The following is a 19,281-nucleotide window of genomic DNA, read 5'->3' on the forward strand; positions in this document are numbered from 1 at the left end:
TGTGCGGAAGGGTGACGGATTATCTCGATTGTTAAAGAGCATGGCAGCTATTCCAACAGCTGACGCCAAATACCAACCCTTTTCATGTATGCGTTCTTCTAGTGTTTACACCACAATAAAATTGTGTCACCACCAAAACTAGAGCAGCTCAATCTTTGCAAAGAATGCCTAGCCGCCAGATTCTCTGAAGTATGTAAATTCAGCATCACCTGGTTCCATTCTTTTCAGTGGCGCAAGTCACGCTCCCTCATAAATGGGTTTGGTCCAGTAATTCACCTGTTGCCAGGTGTAGATACATCACAGAAACTGCAGCACATGTCTTACGTGAGGATTGGTCTTAAAGACTAGAAAAGTTGCATTTTAAAAGCCCATATTGCATGACTGACTCGTTTCCACCTGTGTGCGAATTAGTCTATATGTGACTTGGAATCCCTTACACTTGGGCACAACGTTTACAGGTAGGACCTTATTCCCTTGACGTTTAACGTATAACCGTTTGGTCTGTTTCGTGAGATGGACAACACTACTCCCACTGTGCACATAATTAGAAAAGGTACGATTATCTACTGAACATTCAGACAACTGTTTGCGTTTCATGTGCGATAACCTCAGATTTTCGTCCACAAATGGGTGAAGCTTGGTCCTGTTGACTTTCCCACGGTTTTTTCGATCGCGCAGTTTTGGTTTTGTAGGCAGGTCACCGGGCAATACGAGATAGTTATCGGGTGTTCCCTGTGTTAATATCTTATCTTAATTAGATTGGAACAATCCTGATTTGCATAGTTCAAGGAAGTGTCACGTTGAATTTGAAAGTGAGCGAAGACCGGTTGTTAGAGTGTTGCTGATGGTTACTGATACCGGTATTGTTTTGGTTCTGGTTTACCTAGGCGGGAGAAAGATGACCCACAGAGCAAAACCAGTGATGGGTGGTGATGCACCGTTTTCCACCGTGACAACTGAGGGAAGACTGAATTCGGAGGAGCACGAGGTGAATAACATAAAGCACGAGATGAATGACACAAAGCAAGAAGTGAATAACACAAGGCAAGAAGTGAATAACACAAGGCAAGAAGTGAATAACACAAGGCAAGAAGTGAATAACACAAGGCAAGAGGTGAGTAACATCCACGTTGTCAATGGCGTTCGCTTTTATTTGTGCAAGTAATAAATAAGCATACATTAAACCCAATTTTTGCTATGTAGCGTCTGAAATGGAAAAATAAGCGTTTACTGCCCTCTTGTGGAAGTTAACCAAAAAACAAAAAAAACCTATGCTTCGCCATGACCATATCAAAACTAATAGAATATAGATTCCTGAATGGAGTCTATTGCCCAGCGTTTAGTAACCCTTTTAACATTAGAGCGATCCCGCAAATATCTTAAATTATAACCTGTTAGTCAAGGGAAAATGTATTTGCAGTAAAAGATATGAAATAATATTTACACTTCTGGTTTCTCAGGTAACGTTAAAACTGTGAATGCTTTATATAAATTTTCCCTTCTGTCATTTCTTGTATCTTTTATCATTATTTACCATAACAGGGAGACATTACTGGACAATATATAGGACCACTTCAAGCACCCCCAACCAGCTACAAACAGCGGCGTGAGGAGTTTAGAAAGACATTCAAAGAACTGGTTGAGTCAGAAAGACTGATAGTGGGTAAGAGAGAGAGAGAGAGAGAGAGAGAGAGAGAGAGAGAGAGAGAGAGTGTGTGAGTGAGCGAGAGAGAGAGCGAGAGAGAGAGAGAGAGAGAGAGAGAGAGAGTGTGAGTGAGCGAGAGAGAGAGCGAGAGAGAGAGAGAGAGAGAGTGTGAGTGAGCGAGAGAGAGAGAGAGAGAGAGAGAGAGAGAGAGTGTGAGTGAGCGAGAGAGCGAGAGAGAGAGAGAGCGAGAGAGCGAGAGAGAGAGCGAGAGAGAGAGAGAGAGAGAGAGAGAGAGAGAGAGAGAGAGAAAATGAATTAATTTGACACCTGCTTCTCCAAATAACTAGTTGTTGACCAGGGCTGGGAATTGTATGGGGGCTGTATGTGATCTATCAGTATTCTCTGAATGCTCTGCTGTCCCACAGATTACGCATGTGCGCTACAGAAGGACATTCTTTTGCACGGACGTCTCTACCTCACAGAGAGCTATCTCTGTTTCTACAGTAATATTTTTTGGGTAACAAAGGTGAGTGCTGATGATTGTTTGTGCACGCACACATATGTGTTCTGTGAAGTAGAATACAACACTCAGACTCAAACAAGCTACATAAATACGGATATATGTGATAAATTACACCGACTGAAGGATTTTTGACATTTTAGATTATGGTGAAGCTGAGAGATATTGCATCCATGTCAAGAGAGAAAACAGCACGATGGATACCAAATGCCATTCAGATCTACACAAACACAGAGAAGGTACCTGTTGCAAATATTGTGTGTCCGATGTACTCAGAGATTATTAAGACAAAAGATGATAAAGATGATAAAATGCAAAAGCTAATGTCCCATGAAGTGTGTTATAGCTTCTGCTGCACCCACTGAAATGCGGAGCGTATTTTGTGATTGTGGATTAATCCAGTCACCCACTGCTCTAGATGTTCTTCACATCATTTTCTGCAAGAGAGAGAAGTTTCCAGAGCATCTTTCGCTTATGGCAGAACTTACTGATGGAGAAGGTAGGAATGAAAAATTTACCACTATTCTGTTACTCCTTCCACTATATACAATGTGCCAACAGATCACCACACAGCGTCACCACACCAACAGATCACCAGTGTAACCACACAGGGTCACCACACCAACAGATCCCCAGAGTGTCACCACACCAACAGAGCTCCACACCAACAGATCACCAGTGTAACCACACAGGGTCACCACACCAACAGATCCCCAGAGTGTCACCACACCAACAGATCTCCACACCAACAGATCACCAGTGTCACCACACAGATTCACCACACCAACAGATCCCCACAGTGTCACCACACTAACAGATCTCCACACCAACAGATCACCAGTGTAACCACACAGAGTCACCACACCAACAGATCCCCACAGTGTCACCACACCAACAGATCTCCACACCAACAGATCCCCACAGTGTCACCACACCAACAGATCTCCACACCAACAGATCACCAGTGTAACCACACAGGGTCACCACACCAACAGATCCCCACAGTGTACCACACCAACAGATCTCCACACCAACAGATCACCAGTGTAACCACACAGGGTCACCACACCAACAGATCAACACACAGTGTCACCACACCAAAGGGATCACCACAAAGAGTCTACCTACATATGACTTATTTATTTAGTTTCACCTAACCTATGCAGTTAATACTTCTACCAACGCTTTTAAAAGCAAAACAGAATGCAATCCAGGCTGCAAAAAAATCTACACTAGAAACTATTTTTACATAATATACAAATAACGCCGAATTTGCATAAATGAACAACCTTGTCGAGCACAGTAACTGAGAGTGAGAGAGCAGCGCAATGCCCAACAGGCCTCAGGGCATGGCAATACTGCAGTGAAAACAACTTATGTCGCGTCAGCCGGGAGTGTGACGGCAAATAAAAATAAAGTTCAGTGACCTCTCTAGGTGTGGCTTTGCAGTGTGCATGAAAAAAGAGCAGCCCCTAAGAAAACACCACTGCCATCTCGCGTTGGCCGAACCAGAGGAAAGTAAACCTCGCCGGCGTTGACATGGAAATGAGGGCGCGATGTTGTCCGTAGGATCCAAGTGAAAGGGCGGAGCCGTTTCTCCTCCGTGCGCTGGGCTCTGAGCGCAACTTCCTGCACTGCGCCAGTACGGGCGCCTACCGCTGTAGTGACAGCTCAGGGGTTACTCTCGTTCACTGAGGCCCTTCGGCAATTTGCGAAAGATTTTTTTTTCAAAGTAGCGGCTCTCTTTGTAAGTATGCCGAATCATTCGCTGTTATTTTATGTAAATAAAACGGCAGTTGGCGAGGGGTTTTGGTCGTCTTCAACGGTCACACATGTTTTGCTCTTTGATTGTCGGGCTTTGCTGTTCAATCTGTTTGCCATATGCTCTGTTCATTCGTGTTTGGATGATCCGCCAGTACCTATCGCTAGGTAGTTAACCGTTCATTTTTAGATTTTCGACAGAAGTTTGTCTCCATTAATTCCGGATATCTTCGTTCATCAGACGCTTTAAATCTAATTCTGGTAACCAAACTATGCAGTCGATGCCACTTGATTTCGCACTCTTACAAAGTTTTTCTCTTTTTAAAACTTGCGAATCGGGTCGTTCTTTTAGTGTATTGCACAAGCACACGTAGCAGTGTTTCGGAGACGGACGCGCACACACACCGACGTTTGCTTTCGGGCTGGGGAGTTCATGGTCCATAAGTCTACAGCATGTTCGTCTCAGAATACCGATTAAGGGCCATGTCCACCTGCTCATGTAACTCCCTTCTTCCCGGTGTCAAAACAAAAGATCATAGATTAGGACTTTTACTCTAAAGCTTTTATCTGATTGCTTTTCTAGGAATAATCGCAAAGCAGGTTTGGGCTGCTTTCCATGTATGTGGGAAACGATTTGTCCTAGAAGGTCGTCAGCGTTAAAAATTAAGAATGAACCGTGCCTGTGTTGGGCCAGACAGACGCGTTCTTCTTTCAAGTAACAAGGAGGTGTGTAGTGTTACATAGTTCATTCAGTGTGTTTGTTATACTTTTATTTTCTCTAATAGCAACTGACCAGACACGAGTTGTTGCAGATGGTCAAACAGCATTATGGCAATGACTTAGGTCTAAGCCATGAGGAGATGGAGAGTTTACAGGGTTCGGCAGATACAGTTGTACATTCCCAGCCCAGGTAAGACAACTGCACCACACACACACACACACACACAAAAACAACACAACACACACCCAACCAGAGTCACATGCCACTCACCAACAAAAACACACCGCACACACAACCATAGACACACATAGCATCCACACACAGCCATACACACCATACATGCAACATAAACACCCACAACCATGCACCGCGCACACACACCACGCATTCACACCACACATGCACCAGAAGCGCACAACCACCGTACTCACACAACCATACACCACATACACACAACCATCTACACCACACACATATTGAAATGTGCTACATGAGAGCAGAGACCCCATGCTTGGATTGGCTCTGTCTGTTTCAGTTTAAATATGAAGGGAGAGGATCACAGCAGACGACTGGAGAGGCCTTCCTCTCTGCGTCTTCCTCACACTGAACAGGCTTCGCAGGAGATGTCTACGCCACAAGGGGATGACACCCAGTCGTCCATTGTTCAGCAGAGCACTCCCTCTGCAAATGGGGTACAGTACTTTTATGGATTTGTGAAAAGTCTCATATGTCTTACAGTCATCTTACATGTAAATAAGCTAACAGGGAAAACCTCACAACGTGTTTGCTTTTTTGGTTATCAAGTTTCTGAAATGTTTCAACTTTCTCAAGGGTGTCTGTTTGCTTTGGTGTTTTTTTTTGTTTTTTTTTAAAGGAGTTTGTGTGTAATTACCCTTATGTAAAGTTATTGTATTAATTGTGCATGGGAGTTTTAACCAAATTGGATCTCTGTGCCAAGGACTGTTTGGGTCAGTCTATCAAGCGTAGTAACCTGTGTTCATACAAGAGTGTATTTAAATGGATTTTGATGCAATTGCAGAGACGTTGCAGAGGTATATAAGTGCATGTTTCACTGCATGTCCCACAGGAAGATTCTCGGAGCACGCCGTCATGCCATCGCAGTCCTGCCCTGCCTCTGCACCGCTTTGCCCCTGAGCGAACGTCCAAGTGCTCGTCTCTGTCCTTAGATCTCAATGCCAACGAAAGCCGCCTCTCAGACAGTAGCCTCTCTGGTAGCATGGAGGAGGGTGAGGGGTGTGCGTGCGTGCCTGCGTGTGTGTGCGTGCACGCGCACATACTCGCACGTGAATGTTTATGGGTTTGGATGCGTGGGTGCTAATGAGGGGCCCACTGTTGCTGTGCATCCATGCAAATATGTGTTATTTGTTTTCCTCTGAATCAGTGGAACGGGAATGTGCATCCCGGGGGTCCCAGGGAAGGCTCTATGTAAACAGAGTCTTCCGTATCAGGGCTGAGAAAATGTTCGAGCTGCTGTTCACCGACTCTTATTTTTTCCGGCGGTTTATGGATGTCAGGAAGATCACAGGTAAATGTTACCTTTTATCTCCATTCCAGTTGCTAACATTTCAATAGGAACTTTGTCTTGCGGTTGCTTATGAACATGGATCATATTCCATCTCATGGTTACACTAACAAGAACTACAGCTGATTTCTCAACACTCAAATGTGAATTTGTGTATTTTTATTTATGTGGTTTTATGGTTTTATATGTAACTACATTCATATTCCTCATGGTTTTTAACCATGGCATACACTCATTCTGCAGGATGCACCTCTACTTCTTGGCAGAGAGAGACCTCTGGCTCTATGAAAAGGAGTCGAAATTATACCATCACTATCAATAACCCACTAGTGGGCAAATTTTCCACCGCTACAGAAAATCAGGTCAGCCTGCTGGCTATTTCTTTCTCTCTCTCTGTGTGTGTGTGTGTGTGTGTGTGTGTGTAATAAATACTATTTTAACTGATGGCACACACCACATTATTTTATTCAGACCCTGTATAAGGAGTCGAGGGAGGGTCACTACTACATAGTGGATGCTGAGGTGTACACACATGACGTGCCGTACCACGACTACTTCTACACTGTGAACCGCTACTGCATCATCCGCACATCCAAGCACAAGTGTAGGCTTCGGTGAGCAGTGTGCCTCTCACTAATCCTTGTATTCCTCACCCTTGGTGTCACTGCAAACAAATTGTTCTTGAACAATTAAGAAAACTAATTTCTGTACAGGATTTACACTGATGTGAAGTACAATAAGCAGCCATGGGGCTTTGTGAAGTCTTTTATCACCAAGAACTCCTGGAGTGGCCTAGAGGACTACTTCAGACATCTTGGTTAGTACCAGACCTTAATATTAGATATTTATCTGCTTGGGTGTATTGCTTGTAGTTCTTTCCCTCCCCCAGTGTGATGTGTCCCAGAGCTCCGGTGTTTCCTGCGTGGCCTGTAGACCACACGCCTGCTCCAGGGCTGTGGGCAGGAGCGACGGCACCGAGCTCTAGTGTAGACAGCTTTGTGTGCTTTAAGGAACTAGATTACAAGTTCAATGTAGATGACTGAGACACACAGAGCGATGTCTGTGGGAGTGGATACGGAGTGAGTGTATAAGAGGGTGGAAACACGGAGTGAGTGTGTGAGTGAAGAGTTTAATGTCTTCCTGACTGGCCAGTGCAGGTTTTCTGCTGCAGATGAGGTTGGGGGGGGTGGGGTAGAGGGTAATTAACAGAAATGATCAGATCAGAGTGCTGTTTAAGGGCTGGGAGTGGAACATGTCTGCTCCATTTCAGTGGTATATCGATTTGACTCATATATCCATTTCCAATGAAGCTATTGCTCATCCTTTTTTAACAAACTACCACTAACATTCAGACCCCTGACCTTCAAATGGTCCATATGATTTGTTTGGTTAAGCTAAGAGCCAGATCCACACAGTCTCTCTCTCTCTTTCTATCTATCTATCTATCTATCTATCTATCTATCTATCTATCTATCTATCTATCTATCTATCTATCTATCTATCTATCTATCTATCTATCTATCTATCTATCTATCTATCTATCTAGAGGCGGAGCTTCTTGAAGAGGAGGTGGAGCTGACTCAGGGTTCTGGAGATGGCGGTAAGGGGGGTTTACGCAGACGACGACGGACCTTCAGTCGCACACTGCAAGACCATGCAAGACCCAGTAGGCAGTACAGTGCAGATCTGGAGCAGCGCAGGGACAGCACCATGGGTAATGACCTGTGGCCTATTCGCGTTAAAATACTCGCACTTCGTTCACTTCTGTCCAGGTGCTTGTATTCGAGTCCTGGTGTTCATGGCAAGGGTGTCCAGTCTTATTCAGAAAGGCCTGGTCTGGTTTGATATGTCCTGTATGCAGGTTTTCATTCTAACCAAGCAGAAGTCCCATAATCTGTTTAATCAGTTGGTCTCCACCTTCAAACAGATGAATAAATAGACTCCTGTTTAGTTGGAATCAAAACGTGCCTCTACACATCGGACACTTTTCTTTCAATATGGGCTCCTCTAACCCTAACCCTCGTTCAGTATGGGCCCCTCTAGCCCCAACCTTGGTTCAGTATGGACTCTTCTAACCTTAACCCTGATTCAGTATGGGCATCTTTAACAATAACCCTGGTTCCGTATGGCTCCCTATCCATAACCCTGGTCCAGTATGTTTACTAACTGGGTCTTGGGGACCACACAATGCCCATTTTTCTGCCCTGTCCTGCTCCCATGCACCTGCACCAGGTATCGAGTGTCCTTGACTGCTTGGTTCAGTGTTTATAGCGGCAGCTCCCAGTACTGCACTGGAAAACACTAGTGTGTGCCAGATTCATTCACTTTGGTGTATTATTCACTAAGCGCACACACATTCTCATCACATGCGTCCTGTCTACAGGACTAACTATTAGCTGCCTTCATTTTACTTTTCAGGTGCAGTAAATATAAAGAGTGCACAAAGTTGGAACATCACATCCATTATCGCTGGAATGAGTTTAATGTAAGTCAGTGTATTCAAATGCATATGTGTAGTGGTAGTGATCTTGTTAATAATATTATTATTATTATTATTATTAAGGGTTTTTGTAGCGAAGTTTAAAAGTTGCATTACGTGATAAAGAGCAAATATAAAATAAAAGACAGAAGAGTAGAACACTATAAATACAGAAATACTAAAAGAGTAAAGCAAAACTGAGGGAGAGTGTGATTTACAGTAAAAAATGAAAAATGTTGGAAAAGCAGTTCTAAATGAGGGAGAGTATAGTCATGTTCTGAGGTTGTAAGCCTTAAATGATTGACTCACCTCGCATGCTGGCACTGGAGCATGTGTGTGATCAAAGGACACAGGGCGTGGTGACATACAGACAGATGATCACATGGAAACGTCTGTATCTGTGAGAACAGTGAAAGTGGGAAGTTGTTTGCCTGTTGATGGGATACTGAGCTGCTGGTGAAGCTTTAGCTGATAGCAGAGGTGATTAAAGTTCATTTCTGAGTTGCCTGCTCAGAGCCTAACCTCAGTGTGAAGTCCTACCAATGGGGTGTGTGTTTTGTTTGTTTTCTTCTTTGTGTATGTGTGTGTGTCTCTGTTGTGTATGTGCTTGTTTGTTTGTTTGTTTGTTTGTTTTTTTAATAAGAAATGGAACATAACTGAACAACGAAGTGTGTGATATAGAGAGAGCAGACAAGGCACATTAATCCAGTTCTTTTACCTGTGTGTGTATGTACACGTGCGCACGTATGCATGCCTGTGTGCTTATGCACAACTTTAATATCCATTCATTTCTGCAACCCATTAGGAGTCTGGACTGTTGTAAATTAGCTATGGAAAACAGCAGCTCTAGAGAATTGGACAGTTCCCATGTCATAATTTAATGTGTGGCTGCTGTTTTTGCTTCAGCCTTCTGATTCTGACTGTACTGAACCTGGGGCTGTTCTTTAAGCTCTGGGCCATGGAAGACGTGGCCCACCGCATGTACCTCAGCACCAAGCAGCGCATGCGGGAGAGAGCTGAGGCCAGGTAAAGGCGTGAAGACCTGCCGTCTGCTTTAACTTCTGTTGAATGTGTGTAGCTCATAGAGTATTAAGTTTTGGATTTCTACATAAAATATTTTAAGGACAGTTAAAACTGTATTGTTTTGAAAAATGGAGAAAATACTGCTTTTGAAATGCTTTCAGTTGGGTACTGCAGTCCAGAGTGTAGAGGTGTCAGAGTTGCACATTTGGTTTCTTTATGGTACCAGGATTTTGGAAGAGGCTGTTTGGAGTGTAGATGGAATATAAAGCAACAGAAACTTGGCTTATTCTATTAATGCAACCCTTTTTTAAATGTGTGAAATCCTTTAATTAGATCTTAAATGGTAACGGAGGTGATCTTTTGTTCTTCCAGTTTGGCACCTGACCTGGGCCCCAGACAGTCTGTGCTCCACCAGAGTCATGACGAAGCACGCTTATTGAGGGCAGTGCTGCAAGACTCCATCAACCTGCTAGAACAGGTGTGTGTGTGTGTGTGTGTGTGTGGGGTTGGGGGCTGGCTGGCTGGCTGTAACACCTCTCTAGTAGTAAGGGAATGCCTAGCTCCAAAGTAGATTCAAGCTTCAAACACAGTACAGTTACTATTTTTGTTGTAGCAGCTGTCTCCATAAAAGGGGATGATTCCATTTCCTCCAGACAGTAATGAGAGGCACGTTGTAGGGCAGCCTCACTCCCTGAAGGCTCTGTGGTGCATGCTGCTTTTGTCTGTACTGATGGCTCCTCCCCTCCCCCACGCAGCTTCGCAGCTCTCTGCTGGAACTACAACGCAGCTTCCTGGGACGGAACAAGACCTCCAGCCACCTGTGAGTGCCATGCTGCCGGGCGACAAGAGGATGGGGAGGCTGCCCCACAGGGCCTGCCCACGTCAAAGAGCGTTGCCATAGCCATGGTTGCTCCAGTAACACCCGTTTGCCATTGGCTGTTGCCTCTTCAGGCTTGTTGTGGTGTCAGGTGGCTGAATGTTTTGAACCTTTGTGCTGGGATGTCTGGTGTAGGGTATTACGCAGACCCTAAGAGTCCTCAGCTCAGGGTACACTTACACGGGTTGCCTTTTTTCCACTTTTGATTATGGTGTGAATTATTTTTACAGTTGCCTGCCTTAATTATACAGCATCCCGTTTCAGCCTGTTGGTGTGCATAGTTGTTGAGTGATTTTTGTTCAACACTACAGACTCTCCCTGCCACCTTGCGTAAGGTACGAGTGTGCGCAAGAAACAGTAATTAATGTTGGAATATCCCGTTATAGCACTGCTAACCAGTGCATGACGAAGAACTTGAAAGGCCTTTTTTTTTACCATGTTGGTAAATTTGTCACTCGCTAAAAATTCACTTAGTTTCCAAATGTTTTGTTAATCATTGCACCATTGAATACTTGTCTGGGAAATTATTGCTACTGAGAGAATATGTATTTTGGATGGTTGTGAATTATTCTTCGGATATATGCATTTTAGTTTCTGCACCCTTCTGTGGTATTTTTTAAATAAAGGTTTTAATGTTATTTTATGTTCACCTGATGGGCTTTTTGAGGTATGGTGAATATCGTGGAGGGTGGGCATTTTTAAAATCTGTAGAACGTTTACACTGGCATAATGTGTGGTTGTTGGCGAGACAATTGTGATGAGGTCCTTGTAATTTGGAGCACATTTAAAAGGGTGATTGCCATTTTAACCCTTCTGAGGAACTGATGTCCATTCTTTGTCGTAATTTCCTTTACCACTTATTCCATACGGATGTTTTCACTGACATTTTTATTGGCTGTTTATGACTTCAATATAAGCCCTTTTCATGGCCATTCCTCAATTTTGTGAAACTAATCCTTTGCTTGTGCACACAGTAACCTAAATAAACAGGTATCTCTAAAGTAACAGGTAGTTAGCAATGCTGTACAGCTTCTGAATTGCAGTCTTAACCTATGAAATGTCTCCCTTGGTGCGTCCCGCACACCTTCCGTTCCAAGCACACCTGCCTCAGCCCTCATTTTTATGGCCCTAGGTGTGGATGAGAGAGTCGAAGCGCTGGTGGTGCTATATGAAAAGCTTTTAGCAGTTATAAGAAAACTGGTAAGGTCCATTTATGCTTCCTGCAGTAAGTATACAGAGAAAAGTGCTGCGAAGTTGTGTGCCGCTGAAGGCAAGACTCTGGAAACGAAAGCTCTCGTCTGTATTGACGTCAGGAGACTGACGACAGGCAGTTCCGCTATTCGCGTTGCCATATTGGAGGAAACTCCATGTTAGGAGGGCTGGGTTTTACTTTTAAAGGATTAACGGTAAACAGCATGTGACTATGATAAAGAAAACCAAGTTTACCTACCGATAACAGTAATGGCTTTGTTCAGTAACGGGTACTTATGCTATACGTCTGCCTAGATTCATTCATTTACTTGCTTGCTTATGCTACTCACCGACGTCGTAGAAGTTTAGCCGTTTAAAGATCTGCAAGATAATCATATCTTTAATGCGTGATTAAACCTCACTCTGGATGCCAAATAAACTAACGTGTAAAATATGTGAAACAAGTACAGCAAGAGTGCGATTATAATACAATGTGTGCCCCAGGCTACTGGATATAAACTTCTGTAATTTTCTACAATATCCTAGACGTACGTTTGTTTTGGGTTTTTTTTTTTTGTGACACGAGGTGAAATTTAGGACAAAACCGGTTGGGTTTGTTAAAAGTTGAAGAAGAGGAAACGGAATATTAGGCAACCCCAGTTCCTGCGTTTAGCAGGCGACATAGTGCAAGCAAGAGACCTGGGCGGCTGGTCGTGCGTAAGCTCCGAGGCGATGTTGGAGGAATTTAGTATTTCTGCTCCTTTCTAAGCATGTTTCCTTTTGCTAAAGAAGGACAGGCACGTCGCCTTTTGTAGACCATGTCGGATTGGACGTACGCTGCCATGTCGTGTAGTCTGTCAACTCGGCACACCACAAAGACTCCAGTGTTTCGGGCTGGGAATGTGGAACAGTGTGTGGAAGAGTTTCTGAATGAAACGTCACATCACGCCCATCAGACAGGTAGGTGAAGCTTTAAACACCTGGTCACGTTGTAACGTGCTTGTAAAGAACTCTAACTAGGCCAGATAACCAGCTTCAGGAAACTGCGCAGGAGCCCAGTCTCTCAAATATGGCATTAGTCACCAAGTTCTGAGCTTTACAGGTGAAGGCGTGTGGGATGTAGAGCTAGCTTAGCACACACACTTCTGCCTGCATGATGGACTAGCTTATTAGATTATTCACATGACTGAAAAAACTAGATAACGTAAATGATTTAGCTAGGACATAATTTGCGGAAATAATTTAACCGATCACGCGTAAACTTGAGAATTAATTTTTCACCTGTTCTGAACATATAGTGACACAATCGCACCATATATATGAGGTGGGGTCCGCGGTTTAAGGCGGTGTACTGTGTACACTGCACCAGATGAAAGAAATCATCCTTCTTGTTCGTGCAGTTTACTGCCAAGGTAGGTCATCCTGGTGGTTCATATGAAGTTATTCCTCTTCCCCGGGGTGCTCTCGCTCTTGACTTTTAAGATGGAAGACATACTGTAGGAGATGTTATTAGCCAAAAGGTAATCGCAGTGTTATGCTAATTATCCTACACATGAGCAATTTAACTTTGTCATTTAATGTCAGTTAAGTATGGTTACACCGAGCAGGGTTGTTTTCAACAACACTCCTGCTCAAAGAACACACACTTTATTAAAGTGCGTAGTCTTTAGAAAAGACTACGAACTGACCTAAGGCGGAAAAGGGCGGCGAGTAACCAAGAGACATGCGTTACACGATAAAGTTACATGCACTTCTACACACTAAATAAACTACAAAGTAAGACTACTAGCTTTGGTCTAAATTTTTATAATTCTTAACTAAATAGAGTCTTCTTCGTGCTCCTGTCGGTTCTCCCAACCCTGAGTCCGTGGCGGATCGTACTTATTTAGCTATCGCGTTTTCTTCAAAGGGATGAACACGTGCAATGACGGTTTGTATTTATGCTCAGGTGAGCATGGCTGTAGCTGGACGTTATCATCTGTGATCAAACCATCCAGGCTTATTATTAATTGGTTTGTTTATTTTTATTTTTTTAAAGATGTAAAGCACCTCAAGGGGCTGGCTTGTAACTCACTCACTTTTAGAGTTAAAATCAACGTTCTCCACAAGGGGCACTGATGGTGCTGCAATACCTTTGATGCGCCATCAGTGACACAATAGCCTCTTTTCCACTGAAGGTCCTGAGTATGGGCACTAACTGTTCCATCCCGGTTTCCAGCACAAAACTTGTGGAAAAAGAAACCGTAACCAGGCTCCGTAGTCTGGAATAGCGCAAAACCGCCTGACACGATTTTAATAACTTTTGCCCTACAAATGTAACAGAAGCTAGTGGGTCCCTGTTTATGGAACACGGTCAAGTTCTCTGCTGACTGCTGTCACATGATATTTCAGCTGCATAATTTATCAGTTAATCAAAGTACTCCAGACTGCAACTTGAACTGTTAAATCGATAGTTATAATACAATAAAAGGGTGTATAATTGATCAGGCTGTGGGCAAGCATCCTGCCAACCTCAGTTTATTTTTTCCTTGTTGTACACCTCCAGGTGAAAGTTGTTCTTCTGATCTCATGTTTACTGGATGATCCAACATCCATCATGACTAAGAAGGCCAGCAAGGCTCTGGAGCCCGATGATGCTTTGTGCTGCTGTGAGTATGTGGACCGGCGTGGTGGACGCAGTCATGTGGCAGCGTGTTGCTGTGACTGTGAGGATCTGGACGAGGCTTGCGACAGGTGAGGGAGGATGGATGCTTCGTGGTGGGCCACTTGTGCATTAGAGAAGATTCTGAGGGGTGTGTTTATTGTTGGAATGTTCTGGATTTCCAAGCATTGTGGGGACCAGTACAAGCACGGTTTACATCAGGAAGCGGGATGTGTAACACAGATTTAGTGCAGAGGCAGTTCCCTATAAACATGGCAGCGCTCTGAACGCATATCGATGGTGTATTTGGTGACTAGTCTGGTCATGGATATGGAGCGGAAGAATCACTACTGCCCATCTGGGGTGCCAGTGACCCATTTTAGCACATGCAGACAGTACTGCCTCACCTTGAAGATCGCAAATAATTTATTTTATTCTTTGTTTTGGTTTTCTTTGCAAGTTTCTGTAAGCACAGTGAGAAGTGATTCAGTCCTGTGTTAACAATGTCCTCTTATGTTTCACAGGTGGCTCAAGAGAGAACCCCAGAAGCCGGATACTCTGTCTCGATTGGTGGACACGGTGACTGATCGCCTGCGAGTGCCCTGGATTTCAGGGGCCAAACAAGTTGACCTGTCTTTGGTCCCACCTGTTATCTTACTGCCGGTCCTGTTGCACATAGCTGCTCTGCATTACCTGCTGGGTATTGTAGTTCTAACAGCATTACCTGGCGTGGTGCTTTGGTATTACCATTTCACCCACCGTAAGAAAGGCCGCACTCTGTTCTTCCTCAGTTTAGCACTTTTCTCCCTCTTCTACACCTACTACGTCTTTCTCACTGAGATCGTCTCAAGAGGAGACATTAGTCATTTACAGCTGGGCATTGTGACTATGGGCATGCTCTTTACTGTCATTACCCTGGTGCACACCAAGAGAGGGCCAGGCTATGTCATGCCCCACCCTTCTGATGCTCACAGCACAGTGACTTACTGTAGCCCTCAGCCGGAAATGGATGCCACTTACCAGTATGGGACATGCTACCAGGTGGTGATAGCCAATCGTGCGAGTCCTTCAGAGCAGAGTGGTGAGCCCAGGGGCGTGCCAGACAGTCTGCTGCAGAAGAGCACTAGGAGGGGGAACTGGTGTCCCTACTGCAAGGTGGTCCGTCCCCCAAGAGCAGGACATTGCCGGATCTGCGGGGTCTGTGTCTTGCGACTGGACCACCACTGTGTTTGGTGAGTCAAGTCAAATTTATTTATATACCGCTTTTGACAACGACTGTTGTAACAAAGTAGCTTTACAAATATACAAGTCCAAGTAAACAGTGAGCAAGCCAAGGGCGACAGTGGCAAGGAAAAACTCCACAGAGCACGAGGAAGAAAGCTTGAGAGGAACCAAGACTCAAAGGAGGGGCCCATCCTCCTCTGGCCAACAGACAGCGGACACTACAATAGTAACAATAAACAGTAAGGAACAGAAAGAGTAGTGAATGAAAAAGGGAAAATAAATAAATAAATAGAATTGGGGGGCGGAAGCAATCGATGTCTAGTCTGGTTTTCTAGATGTCCTAGTCTGGTCCCGACAGTGTGCGTGTGTTCAAAACCCATCTTGCACGAGAACATCCATCAAGGGTAACGGAGAAGTAGTTGGCTCGGATGGAGGTGTGGTGAGCATCAGGCGGTGGTGGGAGGAGCTGTGGCAGCTGAGATGTGTTGAGGCTCAGTAACGACCTGGCATCAGGGGCAGGTGTACCTCGGTAGGAAGGGAGAATAGATCATTAAGCATGGGCAGGTGCAGGTATGAGGGTGTGTAAATTGGGGATGTATAAACAGCTGAAAGGACAGAGCCAGAAGGAAACGCGGGCATGAGGGAAGTGAAGTGAAGTGAAGTGACAGCATCATAACATCCCAGTTTACCAGAACTCTCAATGCCCACGGACCCCCAGATCGACACCTTTACCTAAGATGGGAAGTAGTTAATAAAATGCCTGACTGTACAGATAGGATTTCAGCCTAGCTTTAAATATTGAGACTGTGAGTGCTATTCCAGGGCTGTGGTTTTCCTACAGGGTCATTAATTGTGCCATTATGAGGTCAAGTGAGATTAAAAGCCATTTAAAAGCACTTGAGCTCCCAACACATTACATTTTATATGTAATGACATTGAAGGATTTATTTCCTCAGGCTCACTTTTCTTGCAGATGTGAGAAAATTAGCAGTCTGTTCATGAAGAATGCATTGTGTAATGTTCGTCTGAACCATCATCAATAGGGTTAGCGTATGCATGTATGTCCATACTTTTCCTGGTCATTTTGTTTTATATCGTGCAATTGCTTCACAGCATTTTCCTTGGTCGGCTGGGCTATATAATTGGGCTCTGTGAAACTCCTACATGCTGTAAGATTACATGAATGAAATATATATGTGAATTTTTTTAGAGTTCAGAAAAGTCGATTCCATTGTCTCAGCTATGCCCTTCTTTGTTGTTCTAAACTGGGGTATCACTCGCTTTTATTATTGTCTAGCTGAAAATGCAGAGCACAATGTTGCGCATTTTTAAATGCATCTGCTGCTGTTGGGCTTGCAGGCTTTGTGGTAACAATTATCAGTGGCATCTGCACATATCTCTGATTGGACCTTCAGTTTTAGCTGCCTTACAACCCCCGTCACCCAGGAGATGAGCGCCACACCATAGAGAGGGGCTTTCATTGCCAGAACACCTTTTCAGTTTTTCACAATGGGGTTTTGGGAGCAAAAATGTCACCCACAACGTAAGTGGAATTATGAGAGCAGCCGCTAGGATTGGGGAATGGGGTGGAGGAGGACACTGTGATTGGGGCAGGGGCATCAGGGGGTGCTGGGTTTGGGGAATGCGGTGGTGGAGGAAGCTGGGATTGGGCAGTGGCATCGGGGGTGCTGGGATTGGGGCAGGGATGGTGGACATTGTGCTGCTGCTGGGGGAAAATGTCAAAATCTTTCAACATGTTTTTTTTGTACTGAAGTGCTAAATATAAAACTTTGGCAAGAGTTCTGTGTTACGTCCCTGTTTAACAGATTACAAGGTCATGAATTATAAACTGCATTCTTTCATACAATGCCATCAAATCAGTGTTTAATCATGCAGAATATTAGCTAATTGTTGCCTCTTAGTAGCAGTTCAAATATCGGTCAAGGCCCAACACTCAGCAGTTTTTTTTCTCTCCTATTTGTTGGCCTGCTCTGTATGTACCCAGGATTAACAGCTGTGTGGGACAGGCCAATCATCGCAGCTTCCTCCTTATGCTTGTCTTCTTCCTGTTGACGTCGCTGTATGGGATCAGCCTGGTGCTGCATCGCGTGTGTCCTGGACAGGGCCTGTTCAGTGCCCTTCTCTACTGCCCTGATGTCTACAGCCAGTACAGGTCTGCTAAAAACTCTCCAGGTCACACAGCTAAATATTTAATCAGAAGCAAATGTCTTTCCCTGGGGAGCTGATATTAAAAGCATAATCACTACAACATCTTATTACTGCTCTTAAAGATGTAATCGGCGTAATGCGATAGTGGCTCAGTGTACAGGAAAGGAGATGGATGTGCCTCGTAATCCTTAGCAGAAGCCTGTCTCTTTCCTCAGCACGGCCTTGTGTTTCACGTGTGCCTGGTACTGCAGCATTGTCACTGGAGGACTGCTCCACCTGCTGTTCCTCCAGCTGATCAACATTAGCTACAACGTGACGGAGCGCGAGGCCCACGCAGCTCTGAGGGACAGAACCGGCCGCAGTCTTATCTGGGGCCTTGTCATCGACACGGGTGTCTACTCCCGTGGCTTCTGGGCCAACTGGACTGAGTTCCTAACCATGGGCGAGAGTCTGGAGAGGTCTGCCCTCAAACCAGATCTGGTGTAGTGTTGGGTCAGGATTTGTGCCAGTGGAGAGCTTTAAGGGGACATGCTAGAGGGTGGTGAAAAGCCATCACGTGGAAGGATTGCACACTGCTTAATTGCTGTCCCAAGGTCCATTATTCCCAGGTTTTATTTTTGTAATAATTGTGGTCAAGGTCTACTGTGAGGTCAAAGGTATTGTCAATTTATAGTGGAAGAAAGGTGGTAACTATCTTTCTTTATCCACTAGATGGCATTATTTGATATTTCTCACTATTCAAATCACAATGCATTTACAATACAAGTAAATGGTGGGGATGGTGGAATGTTGCCCAGATACATCTAATGTTCCCCTGGCTCGTCCTCTGTGTGAATCATAAGCCATATAATATATGTATAATATATATATAATATATGGGCTCCAAATGCACTGCAACATAACTTCAGAGCTGCTCTATGATGTTGCTGTTTTTTGTTTCTTTGTCTCTTTCCTTGCAGAGTTTCACAGGGTTTTCTCAAGTGTTGCATACACATTGTTTTAAAATCCACCTGGATTTAGTGCCTTGCTGTGACATGAGAATAGGCGCCAGCGCAATGCGCGCGGAGTACCAGAGTCCTCTTCACAACACGGACGGCAGCACCCTGAAAGTGCTGCGGCCGGGCAGCAAGTGCTGGCAGAGAACACTGAATGTGATTTGTGTCTTTGTGTACTGCAAATGGGGATGAGTCTTTGACATTTATCAAACAGCGAGTGAAACTGCAATGGTTAGGAGATCAGGTCATGATGACTAGAGATTTATTCCCCTTTAAAGCCTCCTAAAAAACAGATGCTTAAAAAACGGACTTTATACACGAGCGCAGAATGTGACTGTTGCAACCATGGTGTTTTTTCTTAATTTGAAGGGTTTATTCTTTTCTGTGTGGCAGAATGCACCCGTGACCAAAATCTCAATCTGACTGTAACAATGAAAAATAAGTGTTTAAACAGTACAGCTAAAATGCTCGTCAGTGAATGTTTCACCTAAA

At 44.4% G+C, this 19,281-nt stretch overlaps 2 protein-coding genes across 8 annotated transcripts; both read left to right on the forward strand.

The window, feature by feature from the left end:
• The first annotated feature begins 302 nt into the window (after window positions 1–302).
• Window positions 303–11,570, forward strand: gramd1c (GRAM domain containing 1c). 7 transcript variants are annotated; one of them, XM_081720704.1, is made up of 18 exons: window positions 303–458; window positions 888–1,114; window positions 1,543–1,663; window positions 2,071–2,171; window positions 2,309–2,404; window positions 2,584–2,664; window positions 4,712–4,836; window positions 5,183–5,339; window positions 5,735–5,894; window positions 6,050–6,193; window positions 6,434–6,552; window positions 6,662–6,804; window positions 6,904–7,007; window positions 7,737–7,790; window positions 8,609–8,675; window positions 9,576–9,695; window positions 10,065–10,170; window positions 10,448–11,570. In XM_081720704.1, exons 2-18 carry the CDS (start codon window positions 899–901, stop codon window positions 10,514–10,516), a joined length of 1,983 nt encoding a protein of 660 aa, XP_081576830.1. In that variant the 5' UTR covers window positions 303–458; window positions 888–898; the 3' UTR covers window positions 10,517–11,570. The 7 variants fall into 7 exon arrangements, 6 of the variants coding, with proteins under 6 accessions (XP_081576830.1, XP_081576833.1, XP_081576835.1 ...); XM_027016239.3 differs by having other exon boundaries at window positions 304–458; window positions 7,737–7,904; XM_081720700.1 differs by having other exon boundaries at window positions 304–458; window positions 888–1,093; window positions 7,737–7,904.
• Window positions 11,571–11,929: 359 nt separating this feature from the next.
• Window positions 11,930–19,258, forward strand: zdhhc23b (zDHHC palmitoyltransferase 23b). The gene is made up of 5 exons (XM_027016180.3): window positions 11,930–12,720; window positions 14,306–14,493; window positions 14,926–15,633; window positions 17,631–17,798; window positions 18,010–19,258. The coding sequence occupies exons 1-5, from the start codon at window positions 12,691–12,693 to the stop codon at window positions 18,278–18,280; spliced, it is 1,365 nt and encodes a 454-aa protein (XP_026871981.2). The 5' UTR covers window positions 11,930–12,690; the 3' UTR covers window positions 18,281–19,258.
• The last annotated feature ends 23 nt before the right edge of the window (window positions 19,259–19,281 follow it).

This window comes from Electrophorus electricus, chromosome 1 (assembly GCF_041902795.1).
Source record: "Electrophorus electricus isolate QZ-2024a chromosome 1, ASM4190279v1, whole genome shotgun sequence".
NCBI classification, from domain to species: domain Eukaryota; kingdom Metazoa; phylum Chordata; class Actinopteri; order Gymnotiformes; family Gymnotidae; genus Electrophorus; species Electrophorus electricus.

Excerpts from the sequence above, each read along its gene's own strand:
- gramd1c (XM_027016239.3), top strand. The coding sequence starts at position 899 with ATGACCCACAGAGCAAAACCAGTGATGGGTGGTGATGCACCGTTTTCC. Across the intron at positions 6,194-6,433 it reads GGATGTCAGGAAGATCACAG|GATGCACCTCTACTTCTTGG; the intron begins GTAAATGTTACC and ends CTCATTCTGCAG. Across the intron at positions 7,905-8,608 it reads GCGCAGGGACAGCACCATGG|GTGCAGTAAATATAAAGAGT; the intron begins GTAATGACCTGT and ends TTTACTTTTCAG.
- zdhhc23b (XM_027016180.3), top strand. The coding sequence starts at position 12,691 with ATGAAACGTCACATCACGCCCATCAGACAG. Across the intron at positions 15,634-17,630 it reads CTGGACCACCACTGTGTTTG|GATTAACAGCTGTGTGGGAC; the intron begins GTGAGTCAAGTC and ends GTATGTACCCAG. Across the intron at positions 17,799-18,009 it reads GATGTCTACAGCCAGTACAG|CACGGCCTTGTGTTTCACGT; the intron begins GTCTGCTAAAAA and ends CTCTTTCCTCAG.